This window comes from Salvelinus fontinalis, chromosome 21 (assembly GCF_029448725.1).
Source record: "Salvelinus fontinalis isolate EN_2023a chromosome 21, ASM2944872v1, whole genome shotgun sequence".
NCBI lineage: Eukaryota > Metazoa > Chordata > Actinopteri > Salmoniformes > Salmonidae > Salvelinus > Salvelinus fontinalis.
The window spans coordinates 28,515,298-28,533,991 of NC_074685.1; the positions used below are offsets into that span (position 1 = coordinate 28,515,298).

The 18,694-nt window shown below is 42.9% G+C and overlaps 1 protein-coding gene across 3 annotated transcripts in view; it reads right to left on the minus strand.

Moving 5' to 3' along the window:
• Nucleotides 1-1,720: 1,720 nt before the first annotated feature.
• The window catches only part of gnaz (guanine nucleotide binding protein (G protein), alpha z polypeptide), a 39,595-nt gene continuing 22,621 nt past the window's right edge, over nucleotides 1,721-18,694 (minus strand). The window contains exons 1-3 of one of the 3 annotated variants that reach the window (XM_055874562.1): nucleotides 17,357-17,518; nucleotides 15,712-17,152; nucleotides 1,721-4,695 (exon numbers count right to left, since the gene is read on the minus strand). In XM_055874562.1, coding sequence (XP_055730537.1) covers nucleotides 4,351-4,695; nucleotides 15,712-16,434 — 1,068 coding nt within the window. In that variant the 5' untranslated portion in view covers nucleotides 16,435-17,152; nucleotides 17,357-17,518 and the 3' untranslated portion in view covers nucleotides 1,721-4,350. Of the gene's footprint in view, nucleotides 4,696-15,711; nucleotides 17,153-17,356; nucleotides 17,519-18,694 lie in introns of those variants that run through there. The other 2 variants (XM_055874563.1, XM_055874561.1) reach the window with 2 other exon arrangements.

The following is an 18,694-nucleotide window of genomic DNA, read 5'->3' on the forward strand; positions in this document are numbered from 1 at the left end:
CTATAGGGAGGAGGACAGAGACCTGGCCATGTGGTGCCAGGACAACAACCTCTCCCTCAATGTGATCAAGACAACGAACATGATTGTGGACTACAGGAAAAGGAGAACCGAGCACGTCCCCATTCTCATTGACGGGGCTGCAGTGGAGCAGGTTGAGAGCTTCATGTTCTTTGGTGTCCACATCACCAACAAACTAACATGGTCCAAGCACACCAAGACAGTCGTGAAGAGGGCACGACAAAACCTATTCCCCCTCAGGAGACTGAAAAGATTTGGCATCGGTCATCAGATCCTCAAAAGGTTCTACAGCTGCACCATTGAGGGCATTCCGACTGGTTGCATCACTGCCTGGTATGGCAACTGCTCGGCCTCCGACCGCAAGACACTACAGAGAGTAGTGCATAAGGCCCAGTACATGACTGGGGCCAAGCTTCCTGCCATCCAGGACCTCTATACCAGGCAGTGTCAGAGGAAGGCCCTAAAAATGGTCAAAGATTCTAGCCACCCTAGTCATAGACTGTTTTCTCTGCTATCGCACGGCAAGCGGTACCGGAGTGCCAAGTCTAGGTCAAGAGGCTTCTAAACATCTTCTACCCCCAAGCCATAAGGCTCCTGAACATATAATCAAATGGCTACCCAGACTATTTGCATAGTGTGTGTCCTCCTCCTTTTACACCGCCTCTACTCTCTGTACATATTACCTCGACTAACCGGTGCCCACGCACATTGACCCTGTACCGGTACCCACTGTATATAGTCTCGCTATTGTTATCTTACTGCTGCTCTTTAACCTCTGGTAACTTTTATTTCTTATTCATATTTTTTAAACTGCATTGTTGGTTAGGGGCGTATAAGTAAGCATTTCACTGTAAGATCTACACCTGTTGTATTCGGCGCATGTGACTAATACAATTTGATTTGATTTTTGATTTGTTTGAGAAGGAACCTGCAAGTGAGCATTTCATTGAAAGATGTCTGCCATGCTTATCCTGCACATGCAACTAATAATTACACTTGAACCTTGATACATTATTGACTAAAATGCATTGCATTTTAACACATTTTAATGCATTGTTATTTGATGAGCTGGAAGATAAATGACTTTTCTTTTTCAGCAACTTCTATCATTCCATGTGAGCTTACTTCATGAAGCAATAATGCATCGATTCTGCTGCTATACATTTGATGTAATCGCCGGTTAATACTTGGTCTAGCGACATGTTTGTAGACAATTAGAATGCGACAAGTGTCGCTGGTCAAAAGAACATTTAATTTATACTCTGGTGGAATGACTGTAGATTGTCGCTGCAACTGTCAGTTTCCTTGTAGCACTGACATGAAAAAAGTTAAATGGCTGGTTTACAGTCCGTCTCTCGACATGTTGACAATTGTCGTAGCGACATCATGAACATTCTATTGTCATCCTACACCAAACTTATGAACGTTATGAAAAAGTATATGCAGCCAGGTGCTCCAGATAGCATACTTTTTTTTTTCTGGGGGGTGGATCAGCTAGCATACTGGATGGATCAGATAGCATACTTTCTCTATTTTAACACCAATAAACCCATCTGTTTTAAAAATGAATTTGGTAAATGTCAACCAATCAGCAAGCCAGGCAACTAAAATCAATTTTTAAACAATGTTTTGGTTCGTTAAATACTAGTTAGGTAGCTGACTAGCCAGTTCAAATAATGACCAGGGGGTTGCTGACAATGTCTTAACTTTAGCATCTTTTTATTCATTATTACAAGAAAGTAAACCCAACAACATTATTATTTGCAAGGTAATGGCGAGCTTACAGAAAATCTCTTACTGCCACAGTGTGACGAAATAAAAGTAGCTCATTCTATCTGATAATTTTAGAACTGTGGCAGTCCGGTAACCACGACAATGGACGTTGCGACAAGCAGCAGAGACTTTTTTCATGTCTGTGCGGCAAGGAAGCTGACAGTCACAGCGACAATCTACAGACATTCCACCGGAGTATAAATTAAACTTTGTTTTGACCAGCGACACTTGTCTACAGACGTGTCGTTAAACTGGCCATTCATAATAACAATGACAAGTTTGATGTCGGACGACAATGGAATGTTCAGGATGTCGCTACGACAATTGTCTACATACATGTCGATAGACAGACTGTAAACCAACCATAAGAAGCAGGCGCTGTGGATGGCCAAACAATGACCCGTGGAACCATTAGCAGTAGGAAGGGGGTCAATCAGGGTTTGTGCTCTAAGTTGAATTTGTGGCTATCCCAACCGCCTCTGCCACCCTGTCAAATCTCTGCTGCAACAATGTATCACTTAAATCAATTTACTGGTAATTTAATTGCCTACTCTAATTGTGTGTTAGTTATTTGTCCCTCCCCACCATGTAGCATGGTGGCTCAGATAAGAACAAGCTCTTTTAATGGTGATTTAGGAGAGAGAGAGAAAGAGAGATGGCTTAGGAACAGGATGTCCCACTCAAAAATTCGAAAATATATTTTTTGTTGGCGGGTGTGGTGTTAGATTAGAATTAAAGGCATAAGAGACAGCAAAACATAATACCAGGGCTTCATCCGCATGGTGTAGAGCCTGTTCTCATAAAGATCTGAAACATAGTAGTGTGTACTGTATTTCCCTGTCTACTCCCATCCTACCCATGACCACCACCCAAAAACACATTCTCTGCACAACCAGAATTTGCATAATTCATTTTATTTATTATTATTTTTTATTGTTTGGCTAAATTGGTTGTTTTTTGTTGAAGTGAACATCCTGTCAAGCCTGAAGCCCTTAGCTGAGTTGTTTCCTCTGCTGAAAAGGTGAGGGTTGGAGGAGAGAAGTAGAGCAGGGCTTTCTTTCTCTCTTTCACATTATCTCTCTCTTTCACATTATCTCTCTCTTTCACATTATCTCTCTCTCACACATTCTCTCTCTCTCACATTCTCTCTCTCACTTACAGTATTCCAACTCAACCTTTTATTTATTGTTTTAACAGAGTGAACCTTACAGTATATTTACACATCATACCCACTGTATAACAATTACCATGTAGATAGCGCAAGGAGGATTAAACTGAAGCGTTTGTTTTTTCGCATTCATATTTTTTGCAGTCTTCAAACTTTTTTCCCTTTAACCCTCCCCGACCCACTCTATCATCTCATGCTGGGTTTGTAATGAGCTTGTCATTGGCGTCATCATCATCATCATCATCTCAAGTTATAGTACTCTTTTCAATAAATTCCTCTTAGACAACAGCTGTACAATCGTACACAGTGTTTGACTTGTATATATATTTTAGGGAATATATTAGTTAAACCTAAAATAACAGAAAACAAAATAAAAAATGATCAATATCCCAATTAACAAAATCATGCATGTTTTAATGTTTCTGTCAATAAAACCAACATTATTGATGGGATCTGTTTTTATTTACACTAAAATTGGCACTGTTTTTGATGTCTTTGTTGCTGGAAACTGGAATGATCTTAGAGAACACCATCCACTCTATGGAGTGTAACACTCTCCTGGTAGGTCAGAGACCTGCTCTAAGGGGCAGGTTTGACAAACATTTTTTTTTTAACAAAAAAAAAACTGAAAATATAATGAAGAGGGACAAACAGATAACCTTAAAGAGCCATTTAGCCCTCAATAAATGAGATACAGTGTGTGTAGAAAATACCCTTTACTTCAGCTTTCAACTGTGGCAGTTTTCTCCTTTGGATAGAAACCCTGTGACATAAGTCATGTCCTCCAACTATTTTCCCAGGACACCTGTGACTCACCATCTCCCTATACCTTGCCAGGTAAACCCGCTGTCCAGCTTTTTAGGGGAAAATCCACAGGAATTTATTGATTTTCGCAAAGCAGCATTAATTGACTGAGGCAAATAAAACAACCTAAAATGACAAACGTAACTCTGAAACTGCCAGTCAAGAACTCCTGCTCAATACCAGGTTTGGCAGGCAGAGGGTAGGGGTAGCTGTCTTCAGTTTCCATTGTTTCCACGCCAAACAAGTGCTTGACAGTTGATCCCAAGTCCTTGTGTGTGAGCAAACATAAGCATGTGTGTGTGTGTGTGTCTCTACATACTCATATATTCAGTGCAAACACATTTATGCTGACCTTGGGTAAATCCCATCTTGACCTTTGACCCTCAACTCTAATATTTCAAGCAGATCAGTTGATCCTATAGCCGTCCCTGACAATCCCAACCCCCTCGCTCCACCTTGCAGGTTCTCTCTTTCCTACACTTCCTCAAAGAGACTGACAGACAGGCTTTGTGTGTAATGGGCCTGGTAGCGAATAGGTCTACTGCTGCCATGCAGCCCTCTCTCCCCTCCCCACCCTACCCCCAGTCCTAGCACAGCCCAATGTACTTGAGATTGTTCTGGATGATCACGTCCGTGACGGCGTCGAACACAAACTGGATGTTGCTGGTGTCTGTGGCGCAGGTGAAGTGCGAGTAAATCTCCTTGGTCTCCTTGTTGCGGTTGAGGTCCTCGAACTGCCGCTGCACGTAGACTGCCGCTTCCTCGTAGGTGTTCTGACCTCTGTAGTCGGCGAAGCACACAGTCAGAGGGATGCGCTTGATCTTCTCGGCCAACAGGTCCTTCTTGTTGAGGAAGAGGATGAGTGAGGTGTTGGTGAACCAGTTGTTGTTGCAGATGGAGTCAAACAGACGCAGGCTCTCTGCCATACGACTCTGTAGAGAGAAGGGATGGAAAGGGAGAGAGAAGAGGCAATCATGAGAAAATTGTTGTTCCCTCACGTGTGACACAGCCTATTGACATGTAAGAGAAAGAGGCTGATGTTGGGCCAAAGCTGAAGATGGTTATAAATTAGTCATTTTTAGTGATTGTGAATATGATTTGCTGTAACTGCTAAATCTTCCAAAAGATTAAATATGTTTCCAAAAAGTCATTGAAAATGAGAACACGATTTGACCCTGTAGTGTAGATTAAAAATCTTTGTGGCAGTTCTTCAGATCTCCACTCGAGCAGCCAAAGGTGTGGTTTATATGTTGTGTAAACATGGACTGGAGACTTGGTCAAAGACCTGCACTTGAACTCTCATCCTGGAAAAAAACAGAGCAGGTCTTCTCTCTCACTTCAAGCTTAGCATGAGTAAAGAACTGTTACTGCCCACATGATGAGCACTAAATGAGTTACTGGAACTGTGCACAGTTAAAAAACACATCAAAGTCTTGTTTTTGAGGTCAAATGATGTACAGATGTACAGATAGCCTTGCCCTCTCTGACGTAAGACAAATGGTTGAAATGAGTATGAAATGTATTTCAAATCAACAGTATCACGTTTCAGGGAATTTTCATGGTATTTTACACTGAACATAACCATGAACAGGAACAATTCTCAGTGTGGATAGATGGACTAAGCGACAGAATAAACTCGATAGGTTGAGTACATCTCTTAAGCCCATCCCAGGCATGACATATTTACTCTACCTTTGAGCTTTAGCCATGGGAGCAAAAGCATAGCCTGCCTTACATTGGCTTTGCCCAAAGCACAACTTCACTGTCTGTTTTCTTTCTATGATTGCAAGATTGTGTTTTTGGAGGCATATTAAATTAAGCAATATACAATCTTGTGGTTCTTAGTTTTCTGCTACCAGACCAAGACCCATTTGTTTGTGCTGCCTCGGAGATGTCAGCTGTGTATTATCCAAACCCCTAGGATACATTTTATTTTCCTCCTAGGATGCTTTCCAAATTCATGAATGGGAGCCAGTTCTGTTAAAATGTGTAGCCATGAGGGCCACAGTCATAACTGTCAAGATCACATGCTCCCAAAAATGCAATTTGTTGTGAAGGTTTGTGTTTCAAACCTCTAAAACACATGAAATACAAATTGCAAAACCAAAGAGGACTGTAGCCCTTTACACTTGTACCCATATACGTGTTGAAAATGGCAGATGTGGGCCCTGATAATTGCCTAAATTGGAATGCAGTGGCTGTACAGTAAAATGCTATAAATCACGTCAGAGCTCAGGCTCTGCGCTTCACAGCGCTGTAGGATTTTGACTGACAGCCGTTCTGAACATGAGCACCACACGAGACAAGTTGCCCCATCACTCCCGCTAATTGAGCAACTTTTGGACATTTTTGTCATCTGAGTGAGGGAAATGCTGTAAATTATTGAGACGTTAAGGAATATAATAAATACTGCTTTGATGTCATACAACAGGCTAGTCTCAGATTAGACATAAACAAATATCCGGGACACTAAAATTAGTATGATATGTTATGTTTGCTATGGCTACATAAGACAGAATTTAACTTAAGGAGAAAAACACTAACGTCTAACAACCCAAAGGTTGTGTGTTCCAATCTCATTACAGACAGCTTCAGCATTTTAGCTCATTTGTAACCTTACAACTACTTACTACTTTTTAGCTACCTTAAACTATTTAGCATGTTAGCTAACCCTTCCCTTCAACCTAACTCCTAAACTCAACTCTAACCTTACCCCCAACCCTAACCCCTAGCCTAGCTAACGTTAGCGTTAGCCACCTAGCTAACGTTAGTGTTAGCCATCTAGCTAACTTTAGCCACAATAAATTGGAATTCGTAGCATATCATTTGCGTATTGTAAATTCGTAAAATACTGTACGAGTTGCAATTCGTAACATACTCTATCATACGAATTGGAATTTGTAACATATCATACCAAATGGATGATGCACATCCACAAATTTAATACATACCATACCAAACGTAACATATCATACCAATTTAAGTGTGCTGTATTTTCGTTTACTATGTTATGTCTACCCCTGAGTCCAGATCGCAGTCATACAAGCAAGCCAAACAGCCATGAGTCCAAATGTGCACTTGACATTTCCATATCATGAAACTAATGTCATATACAGTGTCAATATTTATGATCACTTTGTTTGATATACAGTTACAACATGACATGGTGTCATAGCATGGGTTGTTCTGAACACAATGAGCCTATGTTTGTCTGTTTTGAAGAAAATTTGTCTCGGAACATACGCCTGAATGCACTCATGACTCCTTTCTATGTGCATCACAATTACGTTCTGTTTCTCTGAATTGCCTTGTTATTTTAGAATTTATCTCGTCATGTTGGCAGTAGAACAAGCTTTCAAATTATGCTCACCTGACCCAGATTGATAATTAATATTGGGCCGTTTTTGGATGGTGTAAACAACAACAGTAATTGTGTGATGACGGGGATGCAGGTCTGTGTTCTACACAAAACAACTCCAATTGAACTGCTCTAGTTCCTCAACGGCACAGCTAGGAGAGCTCAAAAAAGCACCTTATAGTTGAAGACTCTTCTTTGAGTCATACAAGTGCATTGAAATAACTCAGGAACTGTGCACACTTTGGAGAGGAGTGTGGCCACTTGGAGACCTCAGTCAGTCCTCTCACTCAAACCCATGTCATTTTTATGAAGTTTTATGAAGGTGGTTAACACGGTCAAGACCTTTCCTTCCTCTGGAGGCCGCCAAACTATATATGTGTGCTATGATCCTCTCACATCTGAGATGTTGCCTCACATGCTGGTCACAAGCAGGAGTTACTATCCTGAAACCAATTGAATCACTTTACAAACAAACACTTAAGATTTTTGATAACAAACCAAACAGTTACCACCATTGTCATATCATTTACAAACATAATTTATTTAGTCTAGATAGCTTTAAGCAGAATGTAGATGCAAGCCTTGTCTTTAAGATCCTGCATGGTCTTGCCCCTCCACCCCTATGCCGGCATATCATGCTCAAGGAAAGCACCTCCAGGAAAACAAGGGCAGTAACTAGAGGGGATTGCGTTGTCCCTTTTCGACACAGTAAAACCGGTCAATCGGCCTTCTCTGTTAGAGCTACAATATACTGGAATGCAACGCCCATGGACTTGAGAAGCTGCACTGATTATTGTACTTTTACATTTAAATTGAAAACATGGCTAAAATCTATCCAAACCTGTACACATTCAGTCTTGTGTCAGGTCAACTGTTGTGTCCTCACCTTTGGTGTAATCATTTCCCCATAATCTCCAAACTGTTCCCTTTCAATTGCTACCATGGTTATGCATATGCTTTTCATATTTCTTCTGTAAGAAACATTTCAATTTAGCCCTATGCATATACAGTAGGCCAATTCCCATGCGTGTAAAGAGTTAACAGCTCCCTAAATCACTGGCATACTGAAATATATATTCACATATTACTGGGGAGAGGAGTTGTTATATATCAAAGAAGAACAAGGAAACAGTTGTTGGTCATGCAGTGAATCATAGTTTGAGCACAAGGGAGTGCTGGGCAGTTGGTGAAGCCAAATGTGAAAAGAACAGTCTGACTGACATCAGTACAGATGCAGCAAGTAGAGCTCTGTCTTGCATGAGGCTTTTCCCAAGATGTACAATATCTATGAGATTAACAAAAATCTGTGGCCTGATAGATTTCATATCCCATTAAAAGTCCCCGGTACTAAAATGACTAACACTAGACATACTGCAAGTGTGTGTGTGTGTGTGTGTGTGTGTGTGTGTGTGTGTGTGTGTGTGTGTGTGTGTGTGTGTGTGTGTGTGTGTGTGTGTGTGTGTGTGTGTGTGTGTGTGTGTGTGTGTGTGTGTGTGTGTGTGTGTGTGTGTGTGTGTGTGTGTGTGTGTGTGTGTGTGTGTGTGTGTGTGTGTGTGTGTGTAAGAGAGAGAGAGATATGGGAGGCTGCAGGCATGTGGTGTGAATCCAGTAGCTTGTGACTGAGTGAGGAGTTCAGTTTGAAGACTGGGCGGCTGTTTAAAAGGTTACACAAAACATCATGGTGCTCTGAGCACATCACAAGATATGCTCAGAGAGAGAGAGAAAGAGAGAGCGATAGAAGGAGAGAGAGCGATAGGTGGGCAAGTGCAATTAAACATAGTTTAACAACAAGAGGGTTGTAGCGTATAAAGTCTCTGTTGTCTCATTTACTTGAACTATAAATCATCCACACTTATTTGTTGTTGCGTACAATATGTAGTGTTTTGCATTGTTAAACAAGGGACTAGGCAAATTAACTCATTTGTATACTGTAAGTTCTATGTTCTATATAAGTTCTATGAACCAATCATCTGAACATACAGACTTGTTATGAATCCGGTGCTGTGGCGCGAGACGCAAGCCTCTTTTCTCTGGCATAAGTAGGCATCCTTGGGGACTGAGCTTAGGACCCTAAGCAGTGTACACTAAATAAGGTCAGAGCCAGAGGCTCCCCCTCCATTTGTTCTCATGGTGTCTACACCAGAACCCTGCTGCGTGGAGAGGAAGGCAGCAGCACACCCACTGTGCTTTGGGACTCTCTACCCTCCTTACCTGTTCACTCCGTCATCGTTAGAGTTACAGACGGAGAGAGGAGGGAAGAGGGGAAAGCAGAGTAGATACTAGGGTAGCAGCACACAGCAGGACGCTTCCCCTCCCCTAGACCCTGAACACACCATCCCTCCCCGTGGCCTATAGGCAGAGCCCCCGCCCTCTCCCTGAGCACACACAGGCCTTAATTAAGATTAAGTATTAATGAGGAGGTTCAATCCTGTGTTAATGCTTTGTTTCAAGTAAATACAAATCTCTGGAGTGAGTGAGGAGCCACCCCTACATAATTCAATTAAGGTTCGATTCGATTGGCACTACCTTATATACTGAAGAAACATATAAACTCAACATGCAACAATTTCAATGATTTTACTGAGTTACAGTTCATATAAGGAAATCAGTCAATTGAAATAAATTCATTAGGCCCTAATCTATGGATTCCCTAAAAACTTGAGACATCTGTGGCATTGTGTTGTGTGACAAAACTGCACTTTTTAGAGTGGCCTTTTATTGTTCCCAGCACAAGGTGCACCTGTGTAATGATCATGCTGTTTAATCAACTTCTTGATATGCCACACCTATCAGGTGGATGGATTATCTTGTCAAATGAGAAATGCTCAAAAACGGGGACGTAAACAATTTGAGAGAAATATGCTTTTTGTGCGTATGGAAACTGTCCGGGTCTTTTATTTCAGCTCATGGAACATAGGACCAACACTTTACATGTTGAGTTTATATTTGAAAGTCTAAAGTCTGGACACACCTACTCATTCAAGGCTATTTCTTTATTTTTAAACTATTTTCTACATTGTAGAATAATAGTGAAGACATCAAAACTATGAAATAACACATAGAATCATGTAGTAACCAAAAAAGTGTTAAACAAATCAAAATAGATTTTAGATTCTTCAAAGTAGCCACCCTTTATAAAGAAAAACCCTTGAATGAGTAGATGTGTCCAAACATTTGACTGGTACTGTATATCCACTGTACATTAAGACATGGGACAAAAATAATACAATTGCCTCAAGAATATCATACACAACGTTTTCCATTATTATTTTTCATTATAATTGCCAGAGCCTCAAAAAAAGGTATCTCTATACACACTACACTTTTATTAATCAAGGTAGTTTATCGCTCTTTCCCTGTTTTGTAATGCTACCTGAATATTTTGAGCTAGCATTACCTCACGTTTTTTCAACCGATGCTCTGTAGCTGTCTTTAGCGCTTGTTACTCCACCCCATCCCTCTCTCCTCTCTCTGTGTCTGTACGCTGTGCTGCTGCTCACTGCAGCCTCATTCAATCAAAAGCTCTGGGCTCTGCAAGATTCAATTAAATGTGCAGCCTATAAACAACATTTAATTCCAGGATAAATTCAATTCAAGAAGCTTCCATGATTAATTTGAATGGATTCAACATTTTACTGTGATTGATTTCCCCAATACACCCCTATACCATAACAATTGTGATTTACAATGTATACATTCCTCAAGGACTCTAAAGTGTCTATCATAGTCCAAAATGTGTATGCTTACACACACCAGTGTTCTAGAATATTGCACTGCTGGCTTTCAAACTTTTCGAATTCTCAGCGCAGCTCAAGCAATTTCTCCAACTGTCAACACATTCAAATTAATAGAGTACGCGTTCCAGAGTCGCGTTGGTTTACTGCAAGGTGCACATTCGATGGTGGTCTGAGTGCTATGTCACAATGGGACGCCGGACTGTCGCGTCTCAGTGTCTGTGGACTACGATTTATGCTTTACACTCACGGCAGCCTGGTCTCATAGACTAGACTTAACATAGCAAATGTAAATTCAAGACACCCAAATTAGTATGATTTGTTATGTTTGGTATGGTAACATAAGACATGTGGTTAGTTAAGGCAGTGGTTGGTCGGGGTGGATGGGTGGTCGTATAATGCAAATGTCTAGCAACCCAAATGTTGTGAGTTCAAATCTCATCACGGACAACTTTAGCATTTTTGCTAATTAGCAATTTTTCAACTACTTACTACTTTTTAGCTACTGTGCAACCACTTAATATGTTAGCTAACACTTCCCTAACCCTAACTTTAACCCTTTAACCTAACTCCAAGACTTAACCCTAACCCCTTACCCCTTTCACCTAGCTACAATTCATAACATACACTGCATGACCAAAAGTATGTGGACACCTGCTCGTTGCCACAAGAGCATTATTGAGATCTTAAATTCGGATCTTAAATTCTGTTTAAACACCTCATAGTTGGTGAGTGTTTCAGTAGCTAACCCAAGAATGGTCCTACTCTGTCATCCTATCTGCTGTGAAACCCAGTTTCCAATTAGACACAATTCCCCATTCATTAACATGAAATTGTATTAGCTTAACTTTTTCAATTATGACTTTCATATTAACAGCGTGAGAAAGTATGCTTACGCTCCTTAGGAGATTTTAGAAGTGTAGAAGTGTGGTCCTATTTTGGATCCTCTGGAGTCACTGGACACTTTAATTTAACACCTCTACTATGTCTATGGGGCTTAGAGTGCAATCACATGTCACTGTAGCAGCTCTGTGAAATGTATGTCCACTGTACACCACTCCAACCAGAAAGCCCTTGTACTTTGTTTTCTCCTCACATGCACACAGTACACACTACCGCATACAAACATGTATTCGTTTACAGTACACACACGCACGTAGGCAGAACACACACATGTGGTTGCACGCGCACACACACCCTCCCTAAATCACAGCTCACTGTCAACAGCCCAGGATTATTAGGAGCATTTGACTGGTCTGTTACTAGGCAACTGAAGCCATGGCAACCAATTCATTATGAAGACAGGGATGGGACAGGAAAAATGCATCAGGGAATGGGTGGGTGGGGAAAGAATTGCAAGACTTTAATTTTTCCCCGCAAAGACAGCCATCCTCTCTAAAAACCCTGTGTAGCATGTCCTACCAGTGATCCAGTACTACACTCCATGTGATGGAATAAGAGAGAGCCGATGTCTCTTTTCCTAGTTCTTTGGTTACAGTACTCTTGATTCTGCACATTCATTTCCTGCTGGTTTCTCAGGTGGCGATGTCATTCAGCCTTCTATTCCATGTTAGTATATCACAATCTGAGGTCATCATGTGTTCCCCTAGCCTCCTGTATTTTTTACATTTAACATCAGCCAATTGCGCATGTTAAAACAGATGTGAAATATTGCAGTTTAAGGCCACCATTGCAACTGGGTCCATTTTGTTATAGAGCATGGTTGAATGATGACTGTGGTTAGTGAGTTATGGACGGTGTACCATAGGGCCGTACAAGCTCCATTAATTAAGTAATTGTAGATCCAGAGCTTTTTCTCAGTGGAGAAACCTCAGCACTCTGCTCCCAGTTGTGCTACACTCTCTAGGAAGCTGTATCTTGCTCCTTTGTGTCCCTCTCTTTCCCTATCGCTCACCTAATCAGTCCGGGTTTCAAATACATGTGTATTTGATTAATTGTTATATAAAATAGCCTACTCTTTGGAAGTATTTTCAAATACCTGGATTAAATGAATGGGAGTGTATTTTGAGCATTTTCAAATACATGCCAATACTTTCCAAGTACATTCCAATATACTACTTTTAAAATAAAACATATCTGAATACTTAATTTAAAATGTCTGTGAAAGTAATTATCAGTCCCATTCTATTTGCCATGGTCTTTCAACCTCAACCCATCTCTTTTGATTAGTAACAGTCCCAAAACCAAAACCATAAAACATACACGTACACTGACAACAAAAAAATGGAATGAGTAAACTGCCTAGAGATAGTGTCAGGGCCTCAGGTGTCTCTTCTTGTCTCAGACAGTCCATCAAAGATACACACAAAAAAGAGTACCTAAAATGTTTTCATGTTTAAGACTAAATTATTCAGGCCCTCTCTGATCCCTCTGATCCCCCTTTCTGTTGTCATGCATGAGAGTCGAGAGAGAGAGAGAGAGGAGAGAGAGAGAGCTCCATTTGAGACTGAGCGGCATCAAGTTGAGAGCTCATTGAGTAATCTAATTCAGAGGCTCACCACAGCCCCTTTCTCCATGTCTCCCTCCCTGCCTCTCTGATTCCCCCTCTGACTCCCTGCCTCTCTGATTCCCCCTCTGACTCCCTGCCTCTCTGATTCCCCCTCTGACTCCCTGCCTCCCTGATTCCCCCTCTGACTCCCTGCCTCTCTGACTCCCCCTCTGACTCCCTGCCTCTCTGATTCCCCCTCTGACTCCCTGCCTCTCTGATTCCCTCTCTGACTCCATGCCTCTCTGATTCCCTCTCTGACTCCCTGCCTCTCTAATTCCATCTCTGACTCCCTGCCTCTCTGATTCCCTCTCTGACTCCCTGCCTCTCTGATTCCCTCTCTGACTCCCTGCCTCTCTGAATCCCTCTCTGACTCCCTGCCTCTCTGACTCTCTGATTCCCTCTCTGACTCCTTGCCTCTCTGATTCCCTCTCTGACTCCCTGCCTCTCTGATTCCCTCTCTGACTCCCTGCCTCTCTGCCTGTCTCCCTGTCTTCAGATGCATTCTCATCTTCCTCCGAGGATTTATGAGACACATTGAGACATAATACTACATTGAGTCAGACACTAATACTTCTAGAGCTGTTTTTGTCATTTCTAACATAGTATGTGCTTGAAGGCTTGAAATACACCAGAACTTAGTTTGCACCAGAACCAAATGTTTCTTTAAACAGAATACTTCATGACGCTGATTGGAGTACTAGGCCACTGTGTAGGCCACTGTGTAGGCCACTGTGTAGGCCACTGTGTAGGCCACTGTGTAGGCCACTGTGTAGGCCTATTACATAGCATCTAATTAACAATGAAATAGTATTCATATTATTCATGGTCATCCCTCAAACCTTCATACCACTTTGGGTTGAAAAAGCCTCTTGCAATAATGCGGAAAGCTGTGGAAACTGTTCCAACAGACATTTCACTAATAAGGGCCCAAATCAGCCGTGCCTGCCAACCACACCCGGAGTTCAGAAATAAGCCTCATAGACAGACAAGGGGAGGAAAAGGGTGAGGCCTCTGATTTCCTCCAAACAATCCCCTTTTCTCCTTCTCCATTCCTCACTTCCTCTCCTTCTCTCTCTTCACCCCCCACTCAGTCAATTGTTCCTGCACCTGTGACGTCCTACTGCTAAACAGTGCCATCGCAAGCTGCTAATTCTCACAGGTACACCCTCACACCTTACACTATGAACTCAATTAACACCTAACTGCATTATCCTCTCAAGAAGGTATTTATAACTCGCTAAAAAGGGCAGCCGGTAGCTTTGCGGTTAAGAGCGTTGGGCCAGTAACTGAAAGGACGCTGGTTTGAATCCCGGGGCAGAGTGGGTGAAAAATCTGCCCTTGATCAAGGCAATTGAGCCTGTGAGTCGCTCTGTATAAGATGACTAAAATGTAAACTAATTGATTTCATGTACTAAATCAGCGAGTGCCTAATACATCTTGTCTTATTTATGTTATATGTGAATTATCAGGCCACAGGAAAGTAGAGTATACACTACCGGTTAAAAGTTTTAGAACATCTACTCATTCAAGGGTTTTTCTTTATTTTTACTATTTTCTACATTGTAGAATAATATTGACGACATCAAAACTATGAAATAACACATGGAATTATGTAGTCACCAGAAAAGTGATTCTTGAAATAGCAACCCTTTGCCTTGATGACAGCTTTGCACACGCTTGTCATTCTCTCAACCAGCTTCACCTGGAATGCTTTTCCAACAGTCTTGAAGGAGTTACCACATATGCTGAGCAATTGCTGGCTGCTTTTCCTTCACTCTGCGGTCCGACTCATCCTTAGATGCAGAAGGTTGTAAAGAGCGGTATAGAGTAGTGTTGACGCAGCAGAGATAAAATCAGGCTCGTGCTCTTGCATGTGTAATCTGCTCCTAATGCTTCTCACAAAAGGTAGCCCTTTTTTGTGCAAATAAAAAGTAAAAAAAATAAACTTTTAGCTCTCTATCTAGGAATACAGTCTTCCCTTTTCATGCTTTCACGGGGTAAAGCTATCATATCCACACAGAATGTCAGATATGCAGTATATTCCTCTTTGAAGGGTTAGTTAGGGTTTGTTACTTGATCATTTACCTGTTTTTAACTCCAACATTCTGAGGACACATGCTAGAGGTCAACTTGGGCCCCTGCCATTTCAAGTCACATGTTGTCTATTAAACTCTGCAGAAATGAGTAGTGGGCCTAGATGTAATGCATCCTGAGAAGTGTGAAAAGGAGAACACCACAGTGCCATATCTAACAGCAGGTCCCAAGGGTGTGATGACAGAGTGTGGACAGGAACTGGCTGGTTGTGTAATGGCAAATGTTGCATGTGTTGCCCAATGGCTTCCCTTACCGTCTGGTTGTCCTCGTATAGCTTGAGGTCATAGCCGCTTAGCTCCACACAGAAAATGATGGCGGTCACGCCCTCGAAGCAATGAATCCACTTCTTCCTCTCCGAGCGCTGCCCCCCCACGTCCACCATCTTGAAGGTGAGCTCCTTGAAGGTGAACTTGTTCTCCACGATGCCCGTAGTCATGTCACGGGAGCACAGGATGTCCTCCACGGTGGGGATGAACTCGTTGGAGGAGATGCGGTCCAGGTCGTTCAGATAGTAGGCAGTGTTATCCTCCAGGTGGTACTCGTTGGAGCGGCAGAAGCACTCCTGCACGCCTGAGTCGGCCCACAGGCGCTTCATGACTCCCTGCAGCTCCTCTGTGATCTCCCCTTTGCTCTCGGCCGGCCCGGTTAGAGCGAAGAGCTGCACGGCGTCATAGGCGCGGTCGGGGTTGTGGAAGTCGATCTTGAGCGTGGCCAGGGCACGGATGATGCGTGTGAGCGAGTCGATGGCGTTGTAAAGGATGAGGGGCTTGTACTCCTTGCAGGCATCCAGATTAAAGCCTCCGCTGTGGATGATCTTCATCTGCTTGACGATGGTGCTCTTGCCAGAGTTGCTGGTGCCCAGCAGAAGGAGCTTGATCTCACGTCGCTGCCGCTGGCTCTCCGAGCGCAGGTGGCGGTCGATCCGGCGGGAGCGCCGCGCCGCCTCCTTCTCCTCCGAACTCTGCCGGCAACCCATGGTCGTCTGCCACGCGGTGAACACCGAGGAAAACGTGGTGATCACAGAGGAGAACGTGCCGGGTGGCAAAAGGGGCGCGTCCGGGGTCAAACTAAAATAATCTGGAAGATCAAAAGGAACAGAGATAAGAGACTAACGAAGAGAGGGATGGATGTCAGAGCAGGAATAGGATTACGTTTGAATCTTCAAAGCTGCAGGGGCTTGATGGGAAGCAAGAGAGACACCTTCCAGTCAGAGCAAACAAAGAGAAACAAGAACCATAGAGCAGGAATGACTCAGGAATATTTCATTCTCCTCGTGATCTAGAGGCTGTGCGTTGGTCCTCTGTGGGTTCATCCCAGGATTTGGGACTGACGTTGGCACAGAGCTCTACCAGGACATGGTGGGATGCCCACACAGAGCCTGGAGCTGGGGCTTGGGCTGGACTGCCTAATTCCACGGGTGCTGGGGGTCATATCAGGGGTCACCCCCTGAGGAAACTTACAGAGCAGGAATGGAGATGGAGGTGTTAGTGAAGACAGTGTTCGGGGATGATGTGTAGGTGCAGCAAATCCCCCTCGCTCTCCTCCCTCATGGCTCTCACGTCACCGCTCCCAATCTTGGTGACAGCAGTCATCCAGGGCAGTCCTTCACGCCTTGTCTACCTCCTCTCTGGGCTATATTCTGCTCCGTTTCCTCCTCGCAGTGGTGCGTCTCAGGAAACTGAAGGCCCTCGTTTCTGCCAACAAAAGAGGGAGAGGAGAGACATGATCAATGAACACAGTCCTGATGAATCAGAGCATAGGAGCCCGAGAGGAAACCGAGAAGTGGAGCTGAGCTGCTTCATTTACGTCTCACAAAACACAAAAAATGCAGATACTAAAATACACACTCAAACAAACATGTAGAGAGAGACACACACAAAGAACACAAAATATCATACCCCCAAAACTGACAGTGTATTTCCACTGCAATGCATGTGGAGCACACAGCACTCGTTCTCTTGGTCAAAGCCCAGACCTGTATCTCGGATCCTCAGCTGTGTCGCCATACTGTCCCTCTCAGTGCTCACTTCCTCTTTACTGTTTCTTTCTAACAGGCGTTTCTCCTATCTATCTCCATCTGCAGCCCTGTGTTACCATAGACCTAGTCAGAGCTGAGTCATACACAAGAAAACACACACACACACACACATATACACACAAACACGCATCCACACACACACGCATCCACACACACTAAAGCAAACCCAAAAGATATCCAGGGTGTGAAACGGAAACACATGCAAGATGAATGAATCTCCCCCTAGCCGCTCTCCCCTCACTTCGCCCCTGGACTCTCCCGCTCTCCTGTCTACCTAAGGCTCTGCAAGCTGATGTCATGTGTGCTGTTTATTTACTATCACAGTGGAAAATAACTGCCTCAAGCCGACAGGTGCCTCTCACTCTTTCATTCCACTGCAAAGCCTGATCTCAACCTCCAATTTGTGATCCTGCAGGTGCATGGTTCAAAACAGTCAGGATTTTTTTTTTTCAGCTTTGGATATCAAGCAGAAAACAAACAGATTGCCTTACAAAAATACTGTCTACAAAAATGCTGAAAACATTTTGCACCATGTGGATTTTTCTGGATGATTAAAATGTTCTTACATCATATAATCACCGTGTGAATACACTGCATTTTATGTGCTGGAATACTGCAGGTAGTCTGGCCCAAAATGATTGGCACCCTTGATAAAGATGAGCAAAAAAATACTGTATCAAATAAATAATAACGACACTGAGTGAACAAAACACTAGGAACATTTGCTCTTTCCATGACATAGCCTGACCAGGTGAAAGCTATGATCCCTTATTGATGTCACTTATTAAATCCACTTCACTCAGTGTAGATGAAGGGGAGGAGACATGTTAAGTAAGGATTTTTAAGCCTTGAGACAATTGAGACATGGATTATGTGTGTGTGCCATTCAGAGGGTGAATGGGAAAGACAAAAGATGTAAGTGCCTTTGAATGGGATATGGTTGTAGGTGCCAGGCACACCGGTTTGAGTGAGTCCAGGACTGCAATGCTGCTAGGTTTTTCACACTCAACAGTTTCCCGTGAGTATCAAGAATGGTCCACCACCCAAAGGCTATCCAGCCAATTTGACACAACTGTGGGAAGCATTGGAGTCAACATGGGCCAGCATCCCTGTGGAATGCTTTCAACACTTTGTAGAGTCCATGCCACGACGAATTGAGGCTGTTCCGAGGACAAAATGGGGTGCAACTTAATATTAG